Source organism: Tupaia chinensis, unplaced genomic scaffold (assembly GCF_000334495.1).
Source record: "Tupaia chinensis unplaced genomic scaffold, TupChi_1.0 Scaffold000256_1, whole genome shotgun sequence".
NCBI classification, from domain to species: Eukaryota; Metazoa; Chordata; class Mammalia; order Scandentia; family Tupaiidae; genus Tupaia; species Tupaia belangeri.
The window spans coordinates 3493769-3518751 of NW_006159736.1; the positions used below are offsets into that span (position 1 = coordinate 3493769).

Sequence of the window (24983 nt, forward strand, 5' to 3'; positions counted from 1 at the left end):
TGGCAATGAAAGTAGGCTTCAGATACATAAGAGAAAGTCTCTATATACAAGAAACTGCAAGAATCACCTATCTTGCTAGATGTTCTGAAAGGAAAAAGGGACATATGAGGGGACTTTAAAAAACTTGTAGAAAAACAGAGCATGAGTTTGAGTGAATTAAAAATCCATGCATAATTTTTTCATAATACACATTTTCCATAAAGTTTTTGAAGACCCTTCATATATTTACACAATTTATTCTATATAAACATTATAACTAATAGTTATTTATGTTTTATTTAATGTGAAGAATAGAGCTTGGTTTTAGGGTGAATATTTAAGTATAAATTAGGAGGATAGTTGAAGTCAGTTATCTTCAAATACTTGAAGAAGTAAAATGAAAAAATAAAATTGGACATTTTCTCTATTGTTCAGAAGTTAAAGTCAATGTGCAAAAGAGATAGAGCTAGAGGCCAATACAAGAAAAAAGGTGAAAGGCGGAAGCTAATGGCATAGTTATTTGAACTACATATGACTGAAAGGATTTACCATTTAGTTGGCCTTTTTGTTTCAGAATTACAGTCACTCCTATGACTAAGTTGTTAAGAGAATTAGCCTATAAACTAGAGTTTAAAGGTGGATGTTTTAGGATGTGCCATGGCACCATAGTGTATGCATTTTTCCACAGGTATCATGCGACACCATACTAGAATAATGTAATTGTATCCGTACAAAAAAAAACCATACATTAAACAAACACCAGAAAGCAACAAGACACATTACAACACAGAAATATCAATCTGGCATACTCATTTCATTTCAAATACTATTGTAAGTGAACAATACAGTACATATTTGTCAATGAAATATGTAGTCTTGTGTGGTCCCAAATGCTTGGTGTAGTGCATGTTAACCCCTGCGAGGAAGACAAGGACTGAGAAGGGGGATTTCTGAGACTCACAGAGACTGCAAAAGGGGATTCCACACTAGAGACCTAGTCCTATCTCTGAGAGGTCATTACATGGTTAGGTCATTCCGTGGAGTGACTGTATTCTATTGCATGAGATACTTTCTCAGGTAATTTGTAGGCTCATTTACAACTTCACTGCATTGTATAATGGTAAACCAATTATAACTATAAGCATGTATTTATTCTTTAAATTATCAATCTATAAGGGTATATTACCCTTTAAGCATTGTACATATATATGTAGAGAGGGTACAGTGAATACACATTTATCATCTTCAAGGAACCTGAAATTAAATAGTTACATTCAGACCAAAACCCAAGATATTGTACAAAGTCAGAGATGGACAAACTGGCGAAAGAGAAACAAGAAAGGTGAGACATCTTTCTGTGTATGTGTTCATATGAGTGTCTGTGTTTCGAGGGGAGTATCCAGTCATACCTACATTATTAAGAAAGCATATAGGAGATCAAATGTCAATTAGTAGTTGAAAACCTGTAATTGTTGCAGTTTCTAAAGAGCTCTCACAGTGTTTAGCAAGATTATATTTTCTTTTTCAAAGTCTTACTTTTTTTAGCATCACTATAAAACATAAATCTCAATGTTAATTTTTCAAGACCATTTTAAATGTCTTCTGTTTCTATCACATTTCTGCAGAATTTCAAAAACAGTACCACATAAAATCACCCATGGCAATATTCTAGTTTTTGAAAATCATTTTTTTTTTTTTGGTATGAATCAAGCTTTGGAGCAATACGTAATAATAGCTAAAGGAAGCAACTACATAGGTCATTTTAATGTGAATGTTTAGAGAAGTATTTGCTGAAAAAAATTCTTGTACATTTTACACTAGTTGACTGGTTCAACTAATCTTAAATGACAGCAATACATAAAACTAAAGGACTGACATGATCTCTGATATTAATCTCATTGATCCTATTTATTGGGTCAACAAATTTACTAAGACTTTTAGCTCACTCTTTTATATCTACCACCCAACTAACCATAAATCTTGGTTTAGGCATTCCTCTATGATCCAAATCTGTAATCGCCATGTTTTGCCACAAAACAAAAGCATCACTAGCTCACTTTTTACCACAAAACACACTCATCCATCTTGTTTCTGTACTAGTAATCACTGAAACTGTTAGTCTTTTTTATTCCACCTATAGCCGTATGACTAATGACTTACATTACTGCAAGTCACCTTCTTAAATATTTATTTACTCAAAATTAATGTGACATTGATTTCTCTTGGGCTTTGAAATTACTATTTGCTAATTTTCCAGATGCATGTAAGTCCTGGCCCATGGGTTTTTAAACTTGTGTAATATTATGAAGTACATCAAAGAATATAAATATTTTTTAATGTATTACTTTATTGCCATTTCCCCCACTGCATAGAAATAAGCAAAATCAGAGTTGGCCCTTTACCTCACAGGAAGCCAGATCCCCCAACCAGACCTTGAGCACTGGCCCTGAAAGTTTGAAAACCATGCTGGGTCATCTGCTCAGGCCTAGGATCTGGAGGGAGAATTGAAGGATAATGTTCTGCCATGATCCGGATGCACTGGGGGATGCTTTTGGTCTCTCTCTCTTTCTCTTCTGAGTGCACATGTACCCTCCAGCAGTAAAAGAAAAAAAGAAAAATCTAAATCATCAATATGTCTTCAATGGCTAGAGTAAGTAGATATTAGAATCATTTTAAATTTTTATTTTACTCAACCAAAGATCATATTAATTTTGTTGTTAGCTGTATACAATTTTCATATACTACATGTCAAACATTTCCAAACTTGCTTTATCAAAACTTATTGTTTGCTTATACAGATATCTTCTTTTTATAGTCCGATTTTGGCAATATCATTTACCAATATCAACTGTCCTTCTGTGTTAACATTTTGAATTTTTAAATTCTACATCTTTAATTTCCTACGTGTGTTTACTTCATTCTTAGGAAGTATTCAAACCATGTGTTTGCTGTGATTATCAATTGAAACCATATTAATAATGCAAACTGACATTTACTGAGAACTTGCAAAGGGCTAGACATTTTGCTAAGTTTTTAAAATATATATACATTTAATCACTGTTTATCATCACAGCATACTAAATAAAATGAATTTTCCCGTCATGAATGCACCGTGTATCAGTCCAGTCAGAAATTAACATCGTCATTATAAACATCAGATTTCTTTCCATTTTGCTAAGTTTTTTAAACAGAATATCTACTTTCTCTTCACTATTACCCCATCTTGTACATGAAAAAGCTTAGTTTTAGAAATCTTAAGAATCTTGCCCATAAATCTAAAAATGATTTGTTTTAGAGCCAGCGTCTCATATACTGACTCTTGCAAATTATATAAATCTTGTACAAATTCCAAACTGAAAAATAAATGTATTTTATAATTTCCAAATAAAACAATGCTATTAAAAATGATTACTATGAGACAAAATTGAACTTTTCATTAGATCTGCTGGGAATTAACTTCAAGTTTTTATATTTTCTGCCTGGAGTTTAATTGTGACCTGGCCTATAAAATGTAACAGTATTTCTGCCATATATTTTTGTTTTCTAAATCTGACTACTTTAATGTTGCTTTTAGCTCCTTCCACAGTTACAGTTAACTTAATAAATTTATAAATTATAATAATAGAGTAACATTTCTTTTGTCAGTGATTCACTTGAGCACATAATTAAATTTGGAAAAATTTAATTCTTTATTTTGAACTTGATAGTGAATCTCCACATTCTTTTTAGCCCTATATAACTCACCACTATACATATATATATATATACATATATATATATATATATATATATATATATATATGTTTCTTTGGTTGGTTTTTTTTGGAGAGCTTTTTTGCTACAGGGCACGTGTACTCACCAGACAGAGAGAGACAGAGAGACAGAAAGTGAGAAATAACCCCCCAGGGGGGATGACCACACCGCAATCCCTTCTCCTCCATTCTCCTCTTGGGATCTTGGACACGCATGCACATGTGCCTGGTGTGAGTTTAAGCCACCGGGTCCAGGACTCGAACCACGGTCAGCTACATGGGAGTTTAGTGACAGCCATTACGCTAACTGCTAGTCCCTTACCACTATATTTTGATAAGTTCTCTCTCTTCCCTCTCTTCTTATTTTTGTAAATTTACTTTCTGCTAGTCCATGCTCCCCACTATAGAATCCTTGTTTCTACTCTTCATTTCCCCACTATTTTAAGATTGTGTGGGTGTGTCTGTGTAGGGCAGTTTTATGTTCACAGAAAAATTAAAAAGAAGGTACACCCTCCATCCCCACACATGCATAGTCTTCCTCAACTGTTGACTTCTCCCACCAAGGTGTGTATTTGTTAAAACTGATGAACCTACACCAACATATCATTATCACCCAAAGTTCATGCTTTACATTGTTGTACAATTCACTCTTACTGTAGTACCTTCTTTGGGTTTGGACAAATGCTTAATGAGATAAGTCTACTTTTACAGTATCATACAGAATATTTTCTTTACCATAAATAAATTTCCCTGTGCCCTACCTATTTATTTTTCATTCTTCACCAGCCCCTAATAACTACTCATTTCTTTATTGCTTCCATAGGTTTGCCAGTTTCAGTATGTCATAAAGTTGGAATCATACAGTATGTAGTCTTTCCAGATTAGTTGCTTTCACTTAGGAGTATGCATTTAAGTTTTCTCCATGTCTTTTCATGACTTGATAGTTCATTTGTGTGTTTGTATGTTTCTAGTTTTTGTTATAGGGTGAGTGCTTGCTAGACACACAGAGAGAAGGAAAGTGAGGGATGCCATGTTACAATCCCCTCTCCTCCAGTCTTCTCTTGGGATGATTTTGGGCATACACACAAATGTGCCCAGCATTATTTTCAAGCTTCCACTTGGGGACTCAAACCACACAGTTCCCCATGTGGGATTTAACATCTTAACCTTCATGCCACCTGCTGATTCATAGCTCATTTATTTTTAACACTAAATAATATTCTATTGACTGGAAATACCACAGTTTATTTGTCCATTTATCTGCTGAAAGATGTCTTGGTTGCTTCCAAGTTTTAGTAATTATGAATAAAGTGGCCATAAATATCTATTTGTAGGTTTTTGTGCAGACATAAGTTGTTAACTCCTTTGGTTAAATACCAAGGAGCATGATCGCTGGATTTTAGTTAGAGTATGTTTAATTTTGTAAAAAAAAGTCACCACATTGTCTTTCAAAGTGCCTGTACCTTCTTGTTTTCTCACCAGCAACCAAATGATAGTTCTCATCGCTCCACATTTTTGTCAGCATTTAGTGTTTTCAGTGTTCTGGAATTTAGCCATTCTCATAGGTGTGTAGTGGTATCTGATTTTTTTTTAATTTGCATTTTCCTGATGACATCTGATATGGAGTATTTTTCAGTATACGAATTTGCCATTTATGTATCTTTTTTGGGGAGATATCTATTAAGATCATTGGCCCAATTTTTAACTGATTTGTTTTCTCATTATTGAATTTTTTTTTTTTTTTTGAGAGATTTTCACTGTAGGGCGCGTGCGCTCGCCAGACAGACAGAGAGAGACATAGAGACAGAAAGCGAGAAATCACCCCCCAGGGGGGATGGTCACGCCGCAATCCCTTCTCCTCCATTCTCCTCTCGGGATCTTGGGCACGCACACACACGCACCCGGCGTGAGTTTTTAAGCCACCGGGTCCGGGACACGAACCGCGGTTGACTACGTGGGAGTCAAGCGACATAGCCATTACGCTAACTGCTGGTTCCCTCATTATTGAATTTTAAGGGTTCCCTGTAAACTTTAGATAATAGTCGATTATCAGATATGTCTTTTGCAAATATTTTCTCCCAGTCTGTGACTTGCCTGTTTATTCTCTTGATAGTACTTTTCACATAGCAGAAAATTTTAATTTCGGTGAAACTGGGCTATAAATAATTTTGTCCTTGAGAACTAGCAGTTAGCGTAATGGCTATGTTGCTGGACTCCCACGTAGTCGAACGCGGTTCGCGTCCTGGATCCGGTGGCTTAGAACTCACGCCAGGCTCGTGTGCGTGCGTGTCCAAGATCCCGAGAGGAGAATGGAGGAGAAGGGATTGCGGTGTGACCATCCCCCCTGGGGGGTGATTTCTAGCTTTCTGTCTCTATGTCTCTCTCTGTCTGTCTGTCAAGAACACGCACCCTATAGCGAAAAAAAACTCTCCAGAAAAGAAAAAACATAAATAAATAAAAAATAAAAAATAATTTTGTCCTCAATTATTTTGTTGGTGACCTCGATCTCTATTTTTCTTAAAGTGTCAACTGGTACTCAAGTTTGTAGTTTAAACCAGGGTGCAACCAACTTACCCTGAGGCTTGCCAAATGTGGTTTCCAAAATTTAATTTATTTTTTCCTGAAAGGTCAGTATGAAATCTATCATTTCTCTCATCCCACCAGCCCACCTCTGAGTATCAGAGCTCATAGTGAGTTGCTGCTGTTCCAACTCTAAAGAGGTCTTGGAGTACCTGGATTGTGTCTTGAGAAGCAACACATTGAGGTCACTTTTTCCTCAAGAAAAAAATTGAAAAGAGAAATCTCTTAATAAAAGATGTTTTTATTTGTCAGTGTTCTTGGCTTTGGTTTTATACCTGTAAGCAGAACTGCTCTCCTAAAAGCCTCATATTTTGAACAAAATGGCTCAAGTATAGTTTGCAGACCCCTTAGTTCTGTTGGAAATGAAGAATCATAATTGTGTTTAAAAAAAAGCCCTAAATATATTTTTGGCAACTATATTTTCCTTTAATCAGTATTATAAAATATCTTATATTCATATACCAGTTTAGGCTTATATAATAATGATTCATAGAGAAAAAATACTTTTCCTTTATAGATATTGATAATGGAGTATGTTCAGTAATACATTAAATGATTAAATTTACTATTTTATCATGTTTATTATATATAGACACTTCAAAACTAGGTTTTAAAATAAGGTCTTTTGTTTTAAGGAATAGCTTGTTTATATTTGAATGAGAGCCACTTGGTAAACATAATTTGCTTATGCAAAGTTTACTATCACAACTCAGAAATGTACATGAAAAGGTTTTAAAATCAGTGATTTAAACTAAACAGTGACAAGCATAGGTTAGTTGTGGTTCATTATCTGGGGAAAGAGGTATTTTACCAGTTTTTCAGATTTCTCTTACCGAAGAAGGATATGGAAGTGTTTGACTACATCTGTATGTGTGTTTTTGATTTTCCCTAATTCAGAACAGTAACCACACAGTACCAATCTTGCCAAATAAATGCCAACATATTCCAGTTTTTGTTGTTTGTTATTATCCTTATTTTGGACTCCAACTATGGTTGAACTAATAAAAACGGAGGGCTAAATATTTTCATGGTAATATTAATTTAGAGTCATGAAAACTATTATCATTATACTCTGAAATGAACTTTTTCTCATTTTTTTTCACTTAAATTTATCTTACTGCTGATTTCTACTTCTAAAAGATGTCCTGCAATAATAATAGTGGTCTGGTGTTTTCATACTGAGCAGAGCTCCAGTGAGAGAAGAGAGAGGCACAGGCAGTCACTGTGGCTCTGGATTGCTGAGAGTCAAAGTTTGGCATGGTATAAGCTCACAAGAAAGAGAGGAAAACCAAAACAGAAACAAACGAACAATCACATTTAACAACCAAAGCCAATAGCTTGCATTGCAAGAGGCAATCGATGTTTGGAACCAGAAAATATTGTGGTAAAAATACATATATGAATTACTTAAAAATGCATACTAACTTCTCTTCAGTGTAACAAGTTTTAAGTGACTGGAATATAAACTGGGGAAACCACTTGCTTTCTGATAGCTGGTAAGGAGTACTGAGTCCATATCTTCTGGCTTACTAAAGAAAGTCCAACTCTGAATTTACTTATAAATGTTTTTTTGTAATCACTATGTATTTAATATATTTATCATTATTCTTATTCTTATTATTATAATTTTCTACAGGGCACATGCACTCACCAGAGAGGAACAGAGAGAGGGAAAGAAAGAGAGGGAAAGTGAGAAAGCAAGCCTCAAACAACTGTTAGCCATGTAGGAGTCCAGCACCTTAACCACCACACTACCTGCTGGCCCCACCTATAGCTGTTCTTGATAGCTATGATCTGTGTGACAGTGACAGGTTATTAGATGAGTAATTTTCTTCCATCAAGCCAAGGTAGAAAGCTTTTACACAGAGATCCAAGAGAAAAGCATCAGCCCTAACAAATTCCAAACAAAGGGAAACACTATGTACTTACAGGGGAAGCACTACTTTAGAGTTGGCAGGACTGAGTTAAAAATCTAACCCTTCTTTGGCAGTATTTTAATTTTTTTTTTAATAGTTATACCCCAGAGGTCATGTGCAGTCACCACAGAGACAGATGGAGAGAGAGAGAGAAAAAGTATTCCCATTGGAGCGTAGTCACGCTGCAATTCCCTTTCCTCCATTTCTTCACCCTGTCAGGATTTGGGACATACACAAATCTGTACCTGGTGTATTTTTAAAGACACTGGGCCCAGTACTCAAAACACATAGTTGACCATGTGAGATCCAGCTCTCTTAACCACTAGGTCATGGGACAGCCCTTATTTTAATAATGTTTAAAATGATGTGTGAAGAGTAAGTAAGATGATGTGTGTAAATTAACTGGTGAAACACCTGTCTGGGTTCAATAGATAGCAGCTGTTGCTTCTAGGTTCATTTTATAAGTATTAAATAGGGTAACCTTCCAGTTCCAATCCCTGATGATTTTGAAAGATGTGTTTCTTTTTCTCAGGCATCAATTATGCTCACATGCTCATATGTGCACATGACTGACTAAGGTTCAAGTCTCAGACCTGGCAGCCTCCTTTCTCACTTTCTTTCTCTTTCTCTCTGTCTCTGTCTCTTTCATCAAAATAATAATAATAAGTAAAATAAAATAATTCTTTTTAGAAAAAGAAAATACTGGGAAGTGTGGTAGTCTACTCGGTAAACTAGGCACAGGCATCATGGTGGACTATGAGCAGGTCCAAAAGGTGCCCCTGAAGCTAAAAGGTGTTGCAGAGATCAGTGTGACCAAGAGAAGGAAGAAAAAGAAGGACAAAGACAAGGCAAAACTCCTGGAAGCAATGAGACGAGCAAAAATAATGAGGAGGGGAAGCGGCGTGGCCTTTGAGAAGATACAGGAGAAGTGGCAAATGGAAAGGATCCTGAAGAAAGAGTCCAAAACCCCAAGCAGAGAGTAGAGATACAGACACCTGGATACTCTGACGGAGCATGACATTCCCAAAGCTGGACGAAGTAGCCTCCTGGTTCTGGGTATGGAGCAGCACCGAGGGGAAACAGAAGGAAATGCCAGGATTATGTTTGGCCCCTTTGTTATTTTCTAGAAATACTTTTTGTTCATAGACCCTTGCATCTTCTGCTGGGATAGCATTTTTCAAAGCTGTGTACCTTCATTCTGGAACTTGATTAAAAGCAAGACAGTCCTTTTAAAAAACAACAACAACAACAACAACAAAACAACTTATTCTTTTCACTCTTTTTGTTAAGTATCAAAATAGTTTATTTTTCTTCCAATTTGGTGGTATTAGAACGTTGCAAAGACTCTAAAGAATAGCTTGTTATTTTACAGGTTTATATATCAAATTGAAATGGAAGTCCAAGTATTTAATGGGTTATAATTTTTAAATTTTTAATTAAAAAAAAATTGCTAGAAGGTAAGTGCACGTCAGAGAGAAACAGAGAGAAAAGGAGAAAGCACCTTCCAATGGGGTATAGTCATCACAATTCTTTCTCCTCTATTTCTCCTTACTGTCATGATTTAGGGCATGCATGCAAATGTGTCTGGCATGTTTTTCAAGCTGCCAGGGGCTAGGATTTGGGCCGATCCTGTGGAATCTGGCTCCATTCAACTACTAGGCCATGGGATCAGCCCATAGTGAACTTTGACTTTCTATATGACAACATTTTTTGACTAATATAGATGATGATTAAAAAAAGAATGTTTGTTTTAAGATACTCATAAATTTCTTGAATAACTGCAGTAAGTGTATTTCAAAGACCACTTCACTACTGTAGGTAAAATAAAATATGTTAAATTAATTTCCCTTCTGTGAAACAAAGTAAGATGAGTTTGAGGTCTAAAAGCTTTTCTTCGCTGATATCATAACATATTGAATACGTTTTCTTTTGGAGAGGTTTTCGCTATAGGGCACGTGCACTCGCCAGAAAAAAAGAGAGAGACAGAGAGATAGAAAGCGAGAAATCACCCCCCAGGGGAGATAGCCACGCCGCAATCCCTTCTCCTCCATTCTTCTCCCGGGATCTTGGGCACGCACACACACACACGCGCCCAGCGTGAGTTTAAGCCGCTGAGTCCGGGATGCAAACCGTGGTTGACTAAGTGGAAGTCCAGCGGCATAGCCATTACGCTAACTGCTGGTCCCCATATTGAATAAGTTTTTAAAAGGTATTTTGGTTGATTTCTGCTGGAATACTGCTTCACTGTAGTTTCATTTAAATCTCCCATGTTTATAAAGGAAAGGATTCTGTGTGTGTACACTTTTTTTATTTAAAAAAAAAGTCACATACTGACTGGGGAAAAAAAAGACTAAAAATAATTCACTTTTCCCATGGTTTTGTGAAAAGAATGTTTCTGCTTTCTTAAAATAAATGATGGTTGTAAGACCAACTTCTAGCCAGTCTTTTGGGGGCATGTGACAGATGATGTCTGTAAAGCTTGTAAGGCCTCAGGGAAAAGGTGCTATATAAAAAGACAAGAGTTATTAAAAAGTAAGTGCTTTCGTGGAGGTAAACTACAATTCTTAGCATAAGATTCACATTTCCACCAGCTGAAATAAGTCCCAAGTAGAAAGCATTTGTTGGACTTGTCATGCCTGAGACAGACAGTAAAGCCCTCTCATTTCAGACTGATGCCCCATGGAAGGAGACTAATTGTTTTCCATCACCTCACTCCGCTCTCTGTGCAGTAAAACCATTCAGCATTCGGTACAGCTTCCATAACTGGGCACAGAACTCTGGCCCTGCTCCTTGATGGTCTTTGGCCTCTCTGTCTGCAGGCTCTCCTGCCTGGAGTCTCTTGAGCTTCAGTTCTCAAGTGATTGTGTTTTTTCCATCACTTTTTTGTCACTACTGACCGAATAAGTTTCTAACCAAATATCCCATTTCCTTTCCTCATCCCTATCACTTTTTCAAACTGTAGGTCAGTAGTCTCTTCTGCAAAATATTACAGAGAACATTAACTCTTTTAAAGATTTCTTTCCCATTTAAACTTCTCTACCACTCATGTACTCTAATCATAGAGAAATATGCCGTATTTCATCAAGAATTGTTATCACATTTCTTATCCACAGAAAGCTCTCCACTCACAGTTTCTTTGCCCTTTTTTTTAAAGAGATATTTTTGCTATAAGGTGCATGTGCTTGCCAGAGAGACAGAGAGACAGAAAGTGAGAAATCACCCCTGGGGGGGAAGGCCATGCCACAATCCTTTTTCCTCCATTCTCCTCTAAGGATCTTGGGCATGCATGCACACATGCCTGGCATGAGTTTTAAGTCACTAGTTCTGGGATTAAAACCATGGTCTACTACACAGAAGTCCAGCAACATAACCATTATGCCACATCCTGGTCCCATCCACTCAGCTTCTGTCAGTGTCAAGATATGGTTTCCAATTGTTCTTGGACTTCATGTCTCCAGTGATTTTTCCCTTTACTTAAGGACCACAAAATCATTTGTTTATACACATTATTACATTTGACCCTTTTGTTTTTGACGTATTTTAATATTCAATTATATAATAGTTGATATAAAACAAAGTGGTTCTTTAAAAATTACTCTTAAATGCCACTATAAAGAAGAGAAAAGAAAGACCCAGCAAAGGCATTGCATGACAAGCCTCATTTGTTACACAGAACTTCAAAATTATTATGAAGGATCACCGAAAAATATTACTTTGTAATCTGAAGTCCAATGATTTTTCTTCAGAAATATTAGTTAACTGAATTTCCAGTATCATCGAAATTTTTTTAAATCCTTACTTTTATTCAAGTCCATAAGGCAATGTAAACCATTTTAAAACAAGGAAGTTCTGAGCAGGACTGTTAAATTCTGTTTGTAGTACTTCATATCTGTGTGATTACCTGGGAATAAGTCTTTACTTTTACCATGAAACTAAAAGCTTTGCAAATTGTTCATCAAAGTATAGCAAGGTTGAAATTTGTAGCTAGATTACCATATTCTTAATTTACATTGAGCCAAAACATATACAGAATTTAAATAGACAAAATTTGATCTTCCTCATGTGCTTTAAAATCTAATATAAATATCAACATGCTGAGTAAAGGACTCTGGATATTTAGGCCATCTGTTTCTAAGAGGGTGAAATTTCAGTATAATTTAGAGTCATCGAATCTATAATTTGAGCGTACCAGAATCAAATTTAATAACAAGTTGAAAGTAAGGGAAGATCAGGTAGATATGTAAATAAGAAATACATGTGCTGTCTAGTCTTCCTTGAAGTAGTCCATAAAGGATGTCATAAGAGTCTATTTCAAAATGAAGGAAAGATAATTTGTATACAAGTATTATCACAGGTGTTTTAAGTTAAGGCGTCAATTACTGTTGGTATACAGAAGTAAAAAAAGAAATAAGCTGGAATATATCTAACACCTTAGAGTGATATCAATGTTTAGATGTTGATAAATCCTCAAGTGAATGTTTTTCACACTGTATCCTGGGGGGAAATATGCTCATATTTAGGACCACTTACAGTATCACATCAACATGTCTCTGAGGAGCTCTTTTATGTCAGAATCCCCTTTAATAACCAGTGTTTAATGCAGTGAACATTTTGAAAGTCACATTTTTGAAAAAGAATTGTCTGAAACACAAAACCAGTGATTTGGGGGTAGCTCTTTGCTTCTCCAGCCGCCCTTCTCTATTGCTTTAAATATGCAATAATCTCTGTTGTATCCTTAAGTGAAATGATTACCATACCCCGACCCCAGTATTTACAGTCATAAGGGTCAAATCAGAAACTCCTGAATCTCCAGCTTCATTATAACAAAACTTAGTAGATCATAGATCCAATCTCTCCTACCTCCCTATCGATTCCTATATCAGGAGAATAATCATTTACTTAGAAGATATCAACACAACCCATCTTCACTCAATCTGTAGTTAATATAACTGAGAAATCACATACTGATTTATCAGTTGCTTCCACTGCTTCTTTTACCTTAATATGTACAGTAATACTGAGGTGAACAGAAGATGGCCAAGGTATCTAATAAAACTTCTCACATGCAAAGATCAAGTGAGTTTTCTTTCATTGTTTGTTACTGTACATGCAAAAAGGCAATGCTTATGTCAACAATGAATTCTAGACTTCTCTAAGTCTTCTTACAATTTTTACTCCTAATGCAAGCATAAATGATACACAAACTCGGGATCTTTGGATATGAAAAATGTTTCTTAGGGTCTAGCTGCCATCAGTGAGGTCACTGGAATACTGGCATGTCCTTCATAAAGACTTTCCCAGTTTACTCTCTGCTGTCTCCTTCACCCCTCTCATTTGTTTGGAAAAATGCAAGTGTAGTTAAGTTTAAACAAGTCTCAGCAACCAAGTTCTTTGCCTTTTCTTATCATTTAGCAGATCTCATCCTTGCCCTCTTCCTAGTGTATGCAACATCAGACAAGGATTATAGAAAGGAATGTTTTCCTGGCTCTTAGAGTTGTTTCATCCTATCACTGGCACTGTCTCTTTCTTTGGTACAGTCATTGATGGACATTAAAATGCCCAGTGCCATCCACTTGTTGTTCTGCTCACCTTTGAGCAGATGCCACCCTCTCAAGCCAATCCAGGAGATAATTTGGAGGTCATTCTGTTGCTATTGTCTCCAGAAGCCACTCTTCTGATGTGGGGAGAATCTTTTTCCACTACTTACCTCACATTCTATTAACCAAGTTCCAAACTGTATTTTACAGAGTTTTGAGTTAAAAATTAAAAAAAAAATTGTTTATCAGATTTAATTTGAATCCCTTCATTTCTAGGAGTTAAATATATAGTCATTGGGGCCATACCAAGTAACTCTGAATTAAAGACATAAAATCAATGCTTCCTCTACTCCCTGGGACATTGCTACGAAACTTTGCTTTAGGAGTTCACCTTTCCATTCAGTTGACTTTTGGCCCAATGAAGTTGCTGAATGTTCATTTGAATATGTCCTGGTGAACTCTGTCTATCAATGTCTAGTTATGCCTAGTCACTTCTAAATTCTAAGGGGACAAAATTTGTATTCTGGCTGGAATGCTGGAATGCTTATTACCTATGATATTAATACTCTTTTCATTAATCAACCAGATTTTTATTTATATTTCTCTTTTATCTGTTTCTATTGTCCCCAGAAGCCACTCTTCTGATGTGGGGAGAATCTTTTTCCACTACTTACCTCACATTCTATTAACCAAGTTCCAAACTGTATTTTACAGAGTTTTGAGTTAAAAATTAAAAAAAAAATTGTTTATCAGATTTAATTTGAATCCCTTCATTTCTAGGAGTTAAATATATAGTCATTGGGGCCATACCAAGTAACTCTGAATTAAAGACATAAAATCAATGCTTCCTCTACTCCCTGGGACATTGCTACGAAACTTTGCTTTAGGAGTTCACCTTTCCATTCAGTTGACTTTTGGCCCAATGAAGTTGCTGAATGTTCATTTGAATATGTCCTGGTGAACTCTGTCTATCAATGTCTAGTTATGCCTAGTCACTTCTAAATTTTAATGTGACAAAATTTGTATTCTGGCTGGAATGCTGGAATGCTTATTACCTAAGGGGACAAAATTTGTATTCTGGCTGGAATGCTGGAATGCTTATTACCTATGATATTAATACTCTTTTCATTAATCAACCAGATTTTTATTTATATTTCTCTTTTATGCTATGTATGTGTGTGTGTATAAAATTTTAACTAGAGGCCCAGCTGGTCGTGTGGTAGTTAAGGTACTGGACTCCCCACTTGGTCGACAGTGGTTCAAGTCCAGAAAGATGGCTTGCTTTCTCACTTTCCCTCTTCCTCTCTTTCTCTTTGGTGAACACACATGCCTGTAGCAAATTTTCAAAAATAATGATAAATAAAATTTAAAAACAATTTTGAGAGGCTTTTGCATTAGAGCATGTGCACTTGCCAGAGAGAGAGAGAGAGAGACAGAGACAGACAGACATAGTGAGAGGGAACGTGAGAAGTCGGCCCCCCAGAGGGGATGGCCACAGCACAGTCCCTTCTTCTCTGTTCTCCTCTTGGGATTTTGGGCAAGTGCATGTGCCCAGCGTGATTTTTAATCCACTGGACTTAAAACTCAAACCATGGTTGGCCATGTGAGAGTCCAGTGATGTAACCATTATGCCATCTGCTGGTTCCAAATTTTAAAATTTTTAACTAGAAACCATTGAAAAGTAATGATCACCTCTGAAAAGTAAATTTATGGTAATACACATACACATATAGTTTTCGTAACTCAAAATGCTTTAGGTAGTTAGGCTTCTTTAATTAGTTATTTGTAATTTCTAAAACATATAGTACATTTAATAACACACTTTAAAATATTTAAATAAATTTTATAAAGATTCATTATTTTTAATACTTGCAGTATAGTCTGGGTTCTTATCAGCACTTCTAACAAAAACAACAGTTCAGACATTCAAAAGGTTTAAACCACTTAATCAATGTAGGTACGTTGTGTCTGAAAGACTAGGTCAAATAGTTAATACTTCTATGGTGCAGCTCAAGAACCAGTGTAACTGAGCAAGCATTAACTTATGGAATCTTAATAGTCACCTCATTGCTGAAGTAAAAAGGAAACCAGGAGGAAACTTAATAATATTAAAAGTTATTTTAAAGGGAGTTCACACTGGTTCGAACGGTACTTTGCCTCACACACAATATCCACCTTTGTAAAATCCAAGAAACCCATATTTGTACCATACACACATCTTTACAGTTTTCAGAACATAAATCTTTAGAGCAGTATTATTTCTCCACAGATAAAAATTAAAATATTGAAAGTCTTTGGAAGAATAATAAAAGAAGCTCTCTCACAAACCAAAGGAAACTTAGAACTCTGTGTTAAGTGCTTATTTTAAGTATAAAAGGGTCAGAGTGTGTTGAAATGAATGGAAAACTGATTTTACTGTACTCCATTTGTGATCATCTTGCTACAACCTATTTCAGTATTAGGAAGATCATATATTAAAAATGGTTTCTGTAGTCATCAATGTATATAAGTAAAAATTTAGTTCCTGTTAAATTAACACTTCATTAAAACATCAAAATAAAAGCTTTGATGAATTCTTTTTATGTCATACTCCAAGACAGAAAAAAAAAACTCAAAAATTTGAAGAACAGATCACCAGTTATTCTCTTCCATAACAGTTAAGTTTCTCAGTTCTTTTTTTTTTTTTTCCTTCTGCTGAGCTCTCTGTCACTGGAAACATCTTAAACCAATTTCAAGTGCTACACCTGAATAAACATGTTGTAAAAGTGTTTATGTATTGAAGTGGGTCAGTTCAAGGTATGGTATTTGGCTGGAACTTCTAATTTCTCTTTTTACAGCAAAAGGGCTGCCAGAAGGAGGAAGTCTGAGCTGAATTAATACATTTGTTACAGTGGAAGTAGAATGGAAACTGCTTTGACCACAAATCAAACTGCCTCTTTCATTTATGCCAGTGATAGAGTTTTTCTAAGAAATATAGACTCTGGCTTAGAGCCACTGTAAGTTTGTATTTAAAAGAGAAACCTATATGCTTATTTGTTTAAGGTTTACTGCTTTGATTATTTGTAAGTCCTTTCTCTGGTAGGCCTGAGTATAGTCATTTGTGAGGCAGATGCCTAGTTCAATACTTGCAGAAACTGGACAAGCTTTCCTGGTATGCTGTAGAACAATTGTTGAAGACATCTATGTTGCCTGGTTTGGTGTGGACATTTGTTTTGTTTGTTTAGCCAGTACCTCCATATTTAAAGGACCTCTGTGTCACTCCCAACAGCTGCACAGCCTCATATGACACAGTCTCATTTTCTGACGGTAGAAGGTCTCTGTACAATACAAGTATACACAAAAGTGTTTATGCTGCCAAAATAAATTTTGTTAAGAGTAAGGGTTTATTTACTAAAATGCCATTGATGCTGTTTCAGGGCCTTGTTTTCCTTTTCTTTCTTCTAAGGTAGGTCAAGTCTTATAATGGACTAAGGTTGCCCCACAGCCTTTACTGAATAAATATCTTAAGAAAACATGCACATCTTGGGGGAGGGAGCTAGAGTCAATCATGCACATATTTCAAACCATAGTACATATTACTCTTGAAAGATTGGTTACTTTTGTATCTACAGCAGGAACTTTGCAAGAGTTTTAAGTAATTCTCAACTAAATTTACAACTTAAGCTTAAATAGTTTATTCTCTTTGGGTGATTTTCACAGAACCAGGTATCAGTCAATGGTTTTCATTGTAATGTATGTATAACATATAATTTTAAGTGATTTTTTAAATTAAAGGGCCAAATTAACTCAAAGAGTATAATAAAATCACACCTAATAGGTATCAGGGCAGGTGTGGACTCACATTAAATAATGGATGGAAACCACTTAGAAAATATCTAGTATATAGATAGCATAGGAAGCAATTCAAATGTACATGACTTGGTGAAAAGTATTAATATGATTACCCACCATGGCAAGGGTGGATAATCAACACAGACGTCTAGCCTCTGGAGTATCTTGACTTCTAACTCTGTAAAGTTCTGGTTGCACCTTCTCTGATACAGCCATCTCATTGAGCTCAGCAGGATCTTGAGATATAGTCTAGTTTAGAAGCAAAGATGAGTCTCAGAACTCACATCCGACTTGTTTTCTTTTTTTCCGAGAGTCTCTAGACGTGATTTGTGTCTTCTGAAATAGTTTCAGCGTCATCTGAAATACTTTCAGTAAACATTCGGATGCATCAAAACTCAGAGGATGAATACTGAAATTTCCATGTTTACTTCAAAATACTTCAAGTGGAGAATGAACTGGAGCTTTGAGTCAACCTTCATCCCTAAGTGCAGCTTCCAGAATGACCTGTAAATAGTTTTAAGTAGAGCAAGAGTTTTGTAAAGTTTGCTGCCCTCCAGCCAGAGGTGAAGGGGAGAGCTATCAGCACTAATTAGCCCTGGAAAGGCTTGAAATCTACTGGAGAAAGTAGAAAGCCCTGCCAGGCATTCAGCTTTTATCACTTAGAGGAAAATTACAGAGCATTCAGTGGAGAAGAGCCCATAGCTAATATTTTTGAAATGACACCTGATGTGGACATTTCCAGGCTGGTGGCTAGTCAAACCTTTCCATTTGTAGTAAGGGCTGTGGAGATACCAGTGAGTGAAAACTGCTAGAGGGAGTTCTGTGGCAGAAGAATGAGGCAACATAAAAAACAAGTGTGGATAATTGTCTGTAATAGTAGACCTCAAAGTTTAGAAGACTCTTGGCCTGTAAAGATAACATTCTGATAGTGTTTTGAAACTTTTCCCTTTTTTCAAAGTGCCCTCCAAATTTATTTTTTAGCAGGTAAACTTTCTATCATTTCCGTAAACCCTGTGCTTGTGCATCTTGTTCTAGGACGTAGTATCAACGTCAAGTCTGCTGGTCTTGTGGGAAGACATGGGCCTCAGTCAAAACAACCGTTCATGGTGGCCTTCTTCAAGGCGAGTGAGGTACTTCTTCGATCTGTGAGAGCAGCCAACAAACGGAAAAATCAAAACCGTAATAAATCCAGCTCTCATCAGGACTCCTCTAGAATGTCCAGTGTTGGAGGTAAGATAAAACCAGAGCAGCAGTGTGCACAGAGAGTTATGGGGTCATATGTTGCAAATCAAGTAGCCACAATAAATTTACCCTTGGTCTATACCTTCATTTGGTACATTAAATCTTCCAGTGATGTTTCTAGAATCCCCAGAATGTTTCATCAGTGAATCACTCAGTATTTCATTTTAAAGTAAGTATGACTGGCCTTCCTATGTTGAAAGATTCAGTTCAAATTAAAATCAAGCTGGCAGTAATAAAAATTATGAAATGGTTAGATCAGCAAAGTCTGGCCTAAACTGAACTACCCAAACTGCTGAGCTAACTTCTTCATGGCCTCTCAAATAAGAACAGTCATCAGGTAAATTCAGCATGAAATCTTTTCTTTATTACTTAAATCAATACATGCGAATTATGTAGCTCAAATTCTTTCTGAAAATGGAAATAGAATAAATTAGATGAGCATTAAGATAATGTTATTTATTAAATATGACTTATTTGCAAGGTTCTTATCTAGATAATTTACTCTAGGTGTGTGTCTACACACAAATATATATCAAATCTTTCAATAAAATATTACAAACCCACAATTGGTATTAATGTAGCTGCAAGTTAGTCTATAAATTGATAGAAAAGGAGATAAAATGACAGTTGATCTGAAAGCATTCAACTGTCAAAATCTGAAGGGACTTAGCATATGACTTATGCCAAGTATCTTGCTTAGTCTGGGCTGTTAACCTTTTAATAAGTTGTTCTTAGGTGAAAATGAAGTATACTTTTTTTCTGAGAATTATTTCTATCTATAACAAGTAATTTTAGAGAGAGACATTTAACTCAGAATATCCCAATTTAGTACATATTCATTTCTTTGTAAAATATATATTATTCTGTGTTGATGGCCACCATATGCATAGTACTCTGCTGGGCACAATAGATGAACTACTGCACAAAAGAGATGTGATTCTTATGAATAGTATTACAGCAAATTAGAATTCTAATTTCTAACAGACCTTGTTGCTATTTTTTTGAAGTTTATTTATTTATTTCTTCCATGAGTTAGAGAGACAGAGAGAGGCAGAGACGGAGACAGCACACTGAGTAGGTTTTGGCACTACAATCACCCTGAACATCAGCCAGCCCCAGATCATGGTTATGCAGATGCCTGGTATACTCAGGGAGGCATACAGATGTGAACCTGGAACTTTCCCATGTAGGTCAGCCCTGCAGAGCATCTATTTGACTGTGCACCTATACCTGGCCCCCAACCTTTGCCATGATTCCTTAATCTTTATTGTTCCTGGATTACTTGAAAATGACAAATCATGTAGCAAGTATTTATTACTCAAGTATGTATAAGTGTTTAGATAAGAAATAAATTATTATAAATAAAACAAAAACCACATAATTATTTTTTTTTATACCCAAGATTCTCAACAAAAATACTAAATGGAATTCATTGCAGCCTTCTTAAAGGGTAGGTGCCAATAGGATTATATTAGAAAGAAATACTTTTGGTATATCTACCAACAGAAGCAGGAAAGATTTATTTTATGGAATTGCATTATACTGAATAAAATATGACATGTAAAGTGATGTTTTAAAGTAATTTTCCAACAAAGAAGTTTAACCATCTTTTTCACTTGCAAATAAAATGTGATATTAATGCCTTATTACAAAGATATTTTGCAAAGATATTCACAAGATATTTAGTTTGGCAAAAAGTTGTCATTGCTTAATATGAAATATGGAGAAAAATAACTTTCTAAGACCTTTTCTTCCTTGTAAATACTAGCCTGTCAAAGTTGTATATTTTTCTTTTCATGTAGAATGATTCTGAATTTGGTTGAAATGTTTTTAATTTAATATAGCAGGCTGCATTAAAAAAAAGATTTGTTAAACTTAAATAATATAGTATAGTAAATAATTTTCGAGGGTATTCCAAAAGAAGAGTATAAGTTGCACACTTATTACAGCTCATAATGACTCTGACAGAGGCATTCCAGTGACTGGAATCTTCAAAGTCCTTTTCCCTATTGGTTAACTCTATTTATCTTCTCTTCCTGACCACACGTAACAAACGTACTTCTATAACCAGAGATGAATAAAACACATGGAGCAGAAATCACATAACTTTTCATCAGTTTCCTAACACCATTTAGAGTACAGAATTATTCTAATATAGACCAATATTTTCTTTTTAAAAGTTTGTCATTGGCAGCCATTTCTGTAAAATATGTGGTAGATGGACTTGGAGTGTGTTCATATTTTGATAATAAGAAGTGTATGTGGTAGATGGTTTTGGAGTGTGTTCATATTTTGATAATAAGAAGAAAGAAGTAGCTGGTTTGTGTCTATGAGACTTGACCTTTCAATAGGTAGTAATCAAGCAGACTGGGAAAAGCCTCATAGGATTTGCTCTATGAGACAGGAGTTTAAAGAAAGGGAATGTTAATACAAACAGAAAATTTGATACTTAGGTGACTTGAAATGCCAATGAAATTTAAAAATTATCCAAATATAAATAATAAATGCTGTAATAGTACCAGGTTTTTATAATAAAATACTGTGCAAAGACTCCAGAGCTAAGAAAGGGTGAGATATAGGGGGCTGGGAAAAGAGTTGTATTAGTTACTTTCTTGATTGCATTTTTTTACTTTTTTTTTTCCAAAGCATTTCATTAAATATTGAAAGTTTCAATCAGTGCAGGAGAATTAAAAGCCAGGTCATTCTTGTTGTCTCTGTCCCATTTCTTTCCTATTTCAAAGATTTCTGCCTTCTGACTTCTCAGTGCACTTTTTAATTTTTTTTTATACTCCTATGGGATGAAGAGCAGTGTCTAACACAATATAGGAGCCTTAAAATACTTGTTGAATAAATTAATGTGTTTATTGCATGGGAAAAAGTAAAATTCTTTTACAGAGGAATAGATGTAAAACCATTGCTCCCAGATTTTGCAGTAACTGTCCCTTGCCCCTTGTTCTACTTCAGGTTTTCGACCGAGTGAAAAAGCAAACAACATCTCTTTTGCTTTGATACAGCAGTATCTTATCATATTTGGCTCATGTAAGCTTAAATGTTGAACTCAATTTTGGATTTTTCTTTTAGACATATGTCTGTAGCTCATACCTTGAAGAAGCTGATACCTGTTTTAATGAAAAAGAACCAAATGTTGATAATACAAGGAGATTTCAAATAGTTCATAGAAAATGGAATCAAAGTGCCAGTTTGTTTTGGTGCAAACATTTTTTTAAATCATGCATAAAATTTTTCATAATATTTCAACATATTTTTCATAATATTTCAACATATTTTCTATAAAATTTTGGAAACACCCTGTATATGGAGATTTTGGACTTGACGAATTGTCACTTTTCCCCTTAATATCTAAGCTGGCTCATATTTATTTATTCTTTTTTTTCCCCCAGGGACTAGTGTGAATGCCACTGAAAAATGATGTTGATAGCAGGGCTTTTAAAAAATAAATGAATAAATAACCACTTCTTACTTTACAGATTTTTTTTTGTTTTTCATATTTTGTTCTAATATAAACCATTATTTTTGAATTGAACTAAAGATTAGATTTATACAGTTTCTAGAATTTTTCTATAAAAAATTTGCACAAAGTAACAATAATTTTAGTATTTTGGCATTTGTTTTTCAATATTATTACCATTAAAAGACTAGACAGATACATGCTGTATATATATATATTTATTTTTTTTGAGAGATTTTCACTATAGGGCGCGTGCGCTCGCCAGACAGACAGAGAGAGACAGTAGAGACAGAAAGCGAGAAATCACCCCCCAGGGGGGATGGTCACGCCGCAATCCCTTCTCCTCCATTCTCCTCTCGGGATCTTGGGCACGCACGCACACGCGCCCGGTGTGAGTTTTTAAGCCACCGGGTCCAGGACACGAACCGCGGTCGACTACGTGGGAGTCCAGCGACATAGCCATTACGCTAACTGCTGGTTCCCTATATATATTTTTTTTCACAGTGATTTTTGTGGTAGGGTCATGCATTCACTGAAAAGACAGAGAGACAGAAAGCAAGAAATCAGTCCTCAAGGGGATGACCATGCTGCAGTCCTGTCTCTTCCTTTCTCCTGTTGGAATTTTGGGCACACATGCACATATGTCCACCTTGAGTTTTAAGCCACAAGGTCTGGGACTTGAACTGTGGTTGACTATGTGGGAGTCCAGCAATGTAATCATTATTCCATTTGTTGGTTCCATTTTTTAAAAGAGGTTTTTGCCATAAGCTGTGTGTGCTCTCTGAAAAGAGAGAGAGGCAGAGACAGTGAAAGGGAGACCGAGTAATCACCCCCAAGAAGAGATGGCCATGCTGTAATCCCTTCTCTTTCTTTCTCCTTTGGGGGATCATGGGCGTGCATATACTTGTGCTTGGAGTGATTTTCAAACCCCTGGGTCTGGGACTTGAGCCATGATCAGCCATGTGGGAGTCCAGTGATGTAACCACTATGCCATCTACTGGCCCCAAGACATGTTGTATTTCTGACACCTACAGTGCAGTTGAGATGTGTTATAGAATAATTTTTCTCAGGTTGACTATGGCACTAGAAGACTTTAGTGATCTCTGGTATGATTATTCCCATTTGTAGGCAGATTCATTGACCGTAGAATTATGTTCATTTAATTTTAATCTCTTAAAGACCACTGATCAATATTTCTAAAGATATAAATCTATGCTCCTTGTTTTTCCTCCCACAGCTTATTCTGCCCACCTTTTATAGCAAACCTCATTGCAGACTTTGCTGGTTTGGGTACAACATTTACTTCACTCAGTAACCGTTAATTTTTATTTCTGAAGAATAAGCATATGGTCCTAACTCTGTATGAAATCAGACTCTTGGAACCAGATTATGTTATATATTTCATTGCTCGTTACCTTTATGTGATGTTACATTACACACATCCCTTAGCCTGTATGAAAAGCTGTGTGGATGGAACACGCATATTTTGACTTTTAAGTTTTCTTTTTTTTCTTAGATAAACATAGAATTCAAACAGCCACATATGTAGTTTATGACTTTTCATATGTACTTGTGTGTCATTGACTATAATATTTTTACTCATATTCTATGTTTTTAATTAAGACAAGGATAAATGAATAACTATCCCTGAGAACCAAGTGCAGTCCATCGCTGTTTTCTATAACCCACCAGCTAAGAATGGTATTTACATTTTTAAATATTTGGGGATAAAAAGTAATATTCGATGACATGTGGAAATCATTTAAAATTCAAAATTTAAAATTTAGTATCAATAACTGAAATTTTATTGGAGTATAGCCATACCCACTCTTACATATTTTCTATGGCTGCTTTTATGCTACAGCAGCTAAGTTGAATAGCTGCAAAGGATACTGTGTGGCCTAAAATATTTACTGTTGCTCTCTTCAAGGAAGTTTGTTAATTCTGGTCTAATGCATACATGATCATTTTTTATTTTTTATTTTGAATATCAGAAGGTTTATGAATTCAAACCAGAAGCAGAATCAATTATTCCTTTTCTCTAAAATTGATACAGGGAACTCACCCATTTTAGTGTTAAAGTGTACTTGTCTACTGCCTGAACAAAGTTAACTTTTGTGCTATTATTTGTATTAAGAAAAAAGTTTCCATGAAGAACAAGAGTACTAAGTCTCAAATAAATTATTTTCTCCACTCTTGTTATTTATTTGTTTAATTTGTGTTAATGAAGGTAATTGCACAGTAGCAATAACTGATCTAGAAGTAAGAAAACTCCTCTGAGCTCAAAAGTTGATCATCATCCTGTGTTCTTTAAAAAAAAAAAAAAAAAAAAAAAGTAGGGCCAGCAGATGGCGTAGCAGTTATGTTGCTAGACTTCCACATGGCTGACTGCAATGAATCCCAGACTGGGTGGCTTGAAATTCACACCAAGCATGTGTGCATACATGCCCACAATCCTGAGAGGAGAATGGAGGAAAAGCGATTGCAATGTGGACATCCCCCCTGGAGGATGATTTCTCACTTTCCCTCTCATGTCTTGGTCTCTGTCTTTCTTTCTCTCTGGTGAGTGCACTTGCCTTAAGGCAGCGAAACCTCTTAGGGAAAAAAAAAATGCTAAAAGGCATATGTACTTGCTGGAGAGACTTGGTAAGGGGAGTGAGAAAGTACACCTTTGTGG

At 35.6% G+C, this 24983-nt stretch overlaps 1 protein-coding gene and 1 pseudogene across 1 annotated transcript in view; both read left to right on the top strand.

Annotated features, from left to right (window-relative positions):
* Positions 1-24983, top strand: part of BMP5 (bone morphogenetic protein 5) — a 144562-nt gene that overhangs the window by 109688 nt on the left and 9891 nt on the right. Inside the window, exon 4 of the mRNA XM_006149185.3 lies at positions 18631-18825. Within this exon, the coding sequence (XP_006149247.1) occupies positions 18631-18825 (195 nt within the window). The remainder of the gene's footprint in view (positions 1-18630; positions 18826-24983) is intronic.
* LOC106734934 (protein FAM32A pseudogene) lies at positions 8974-9354 on the top strand (annotated as a pseudogene).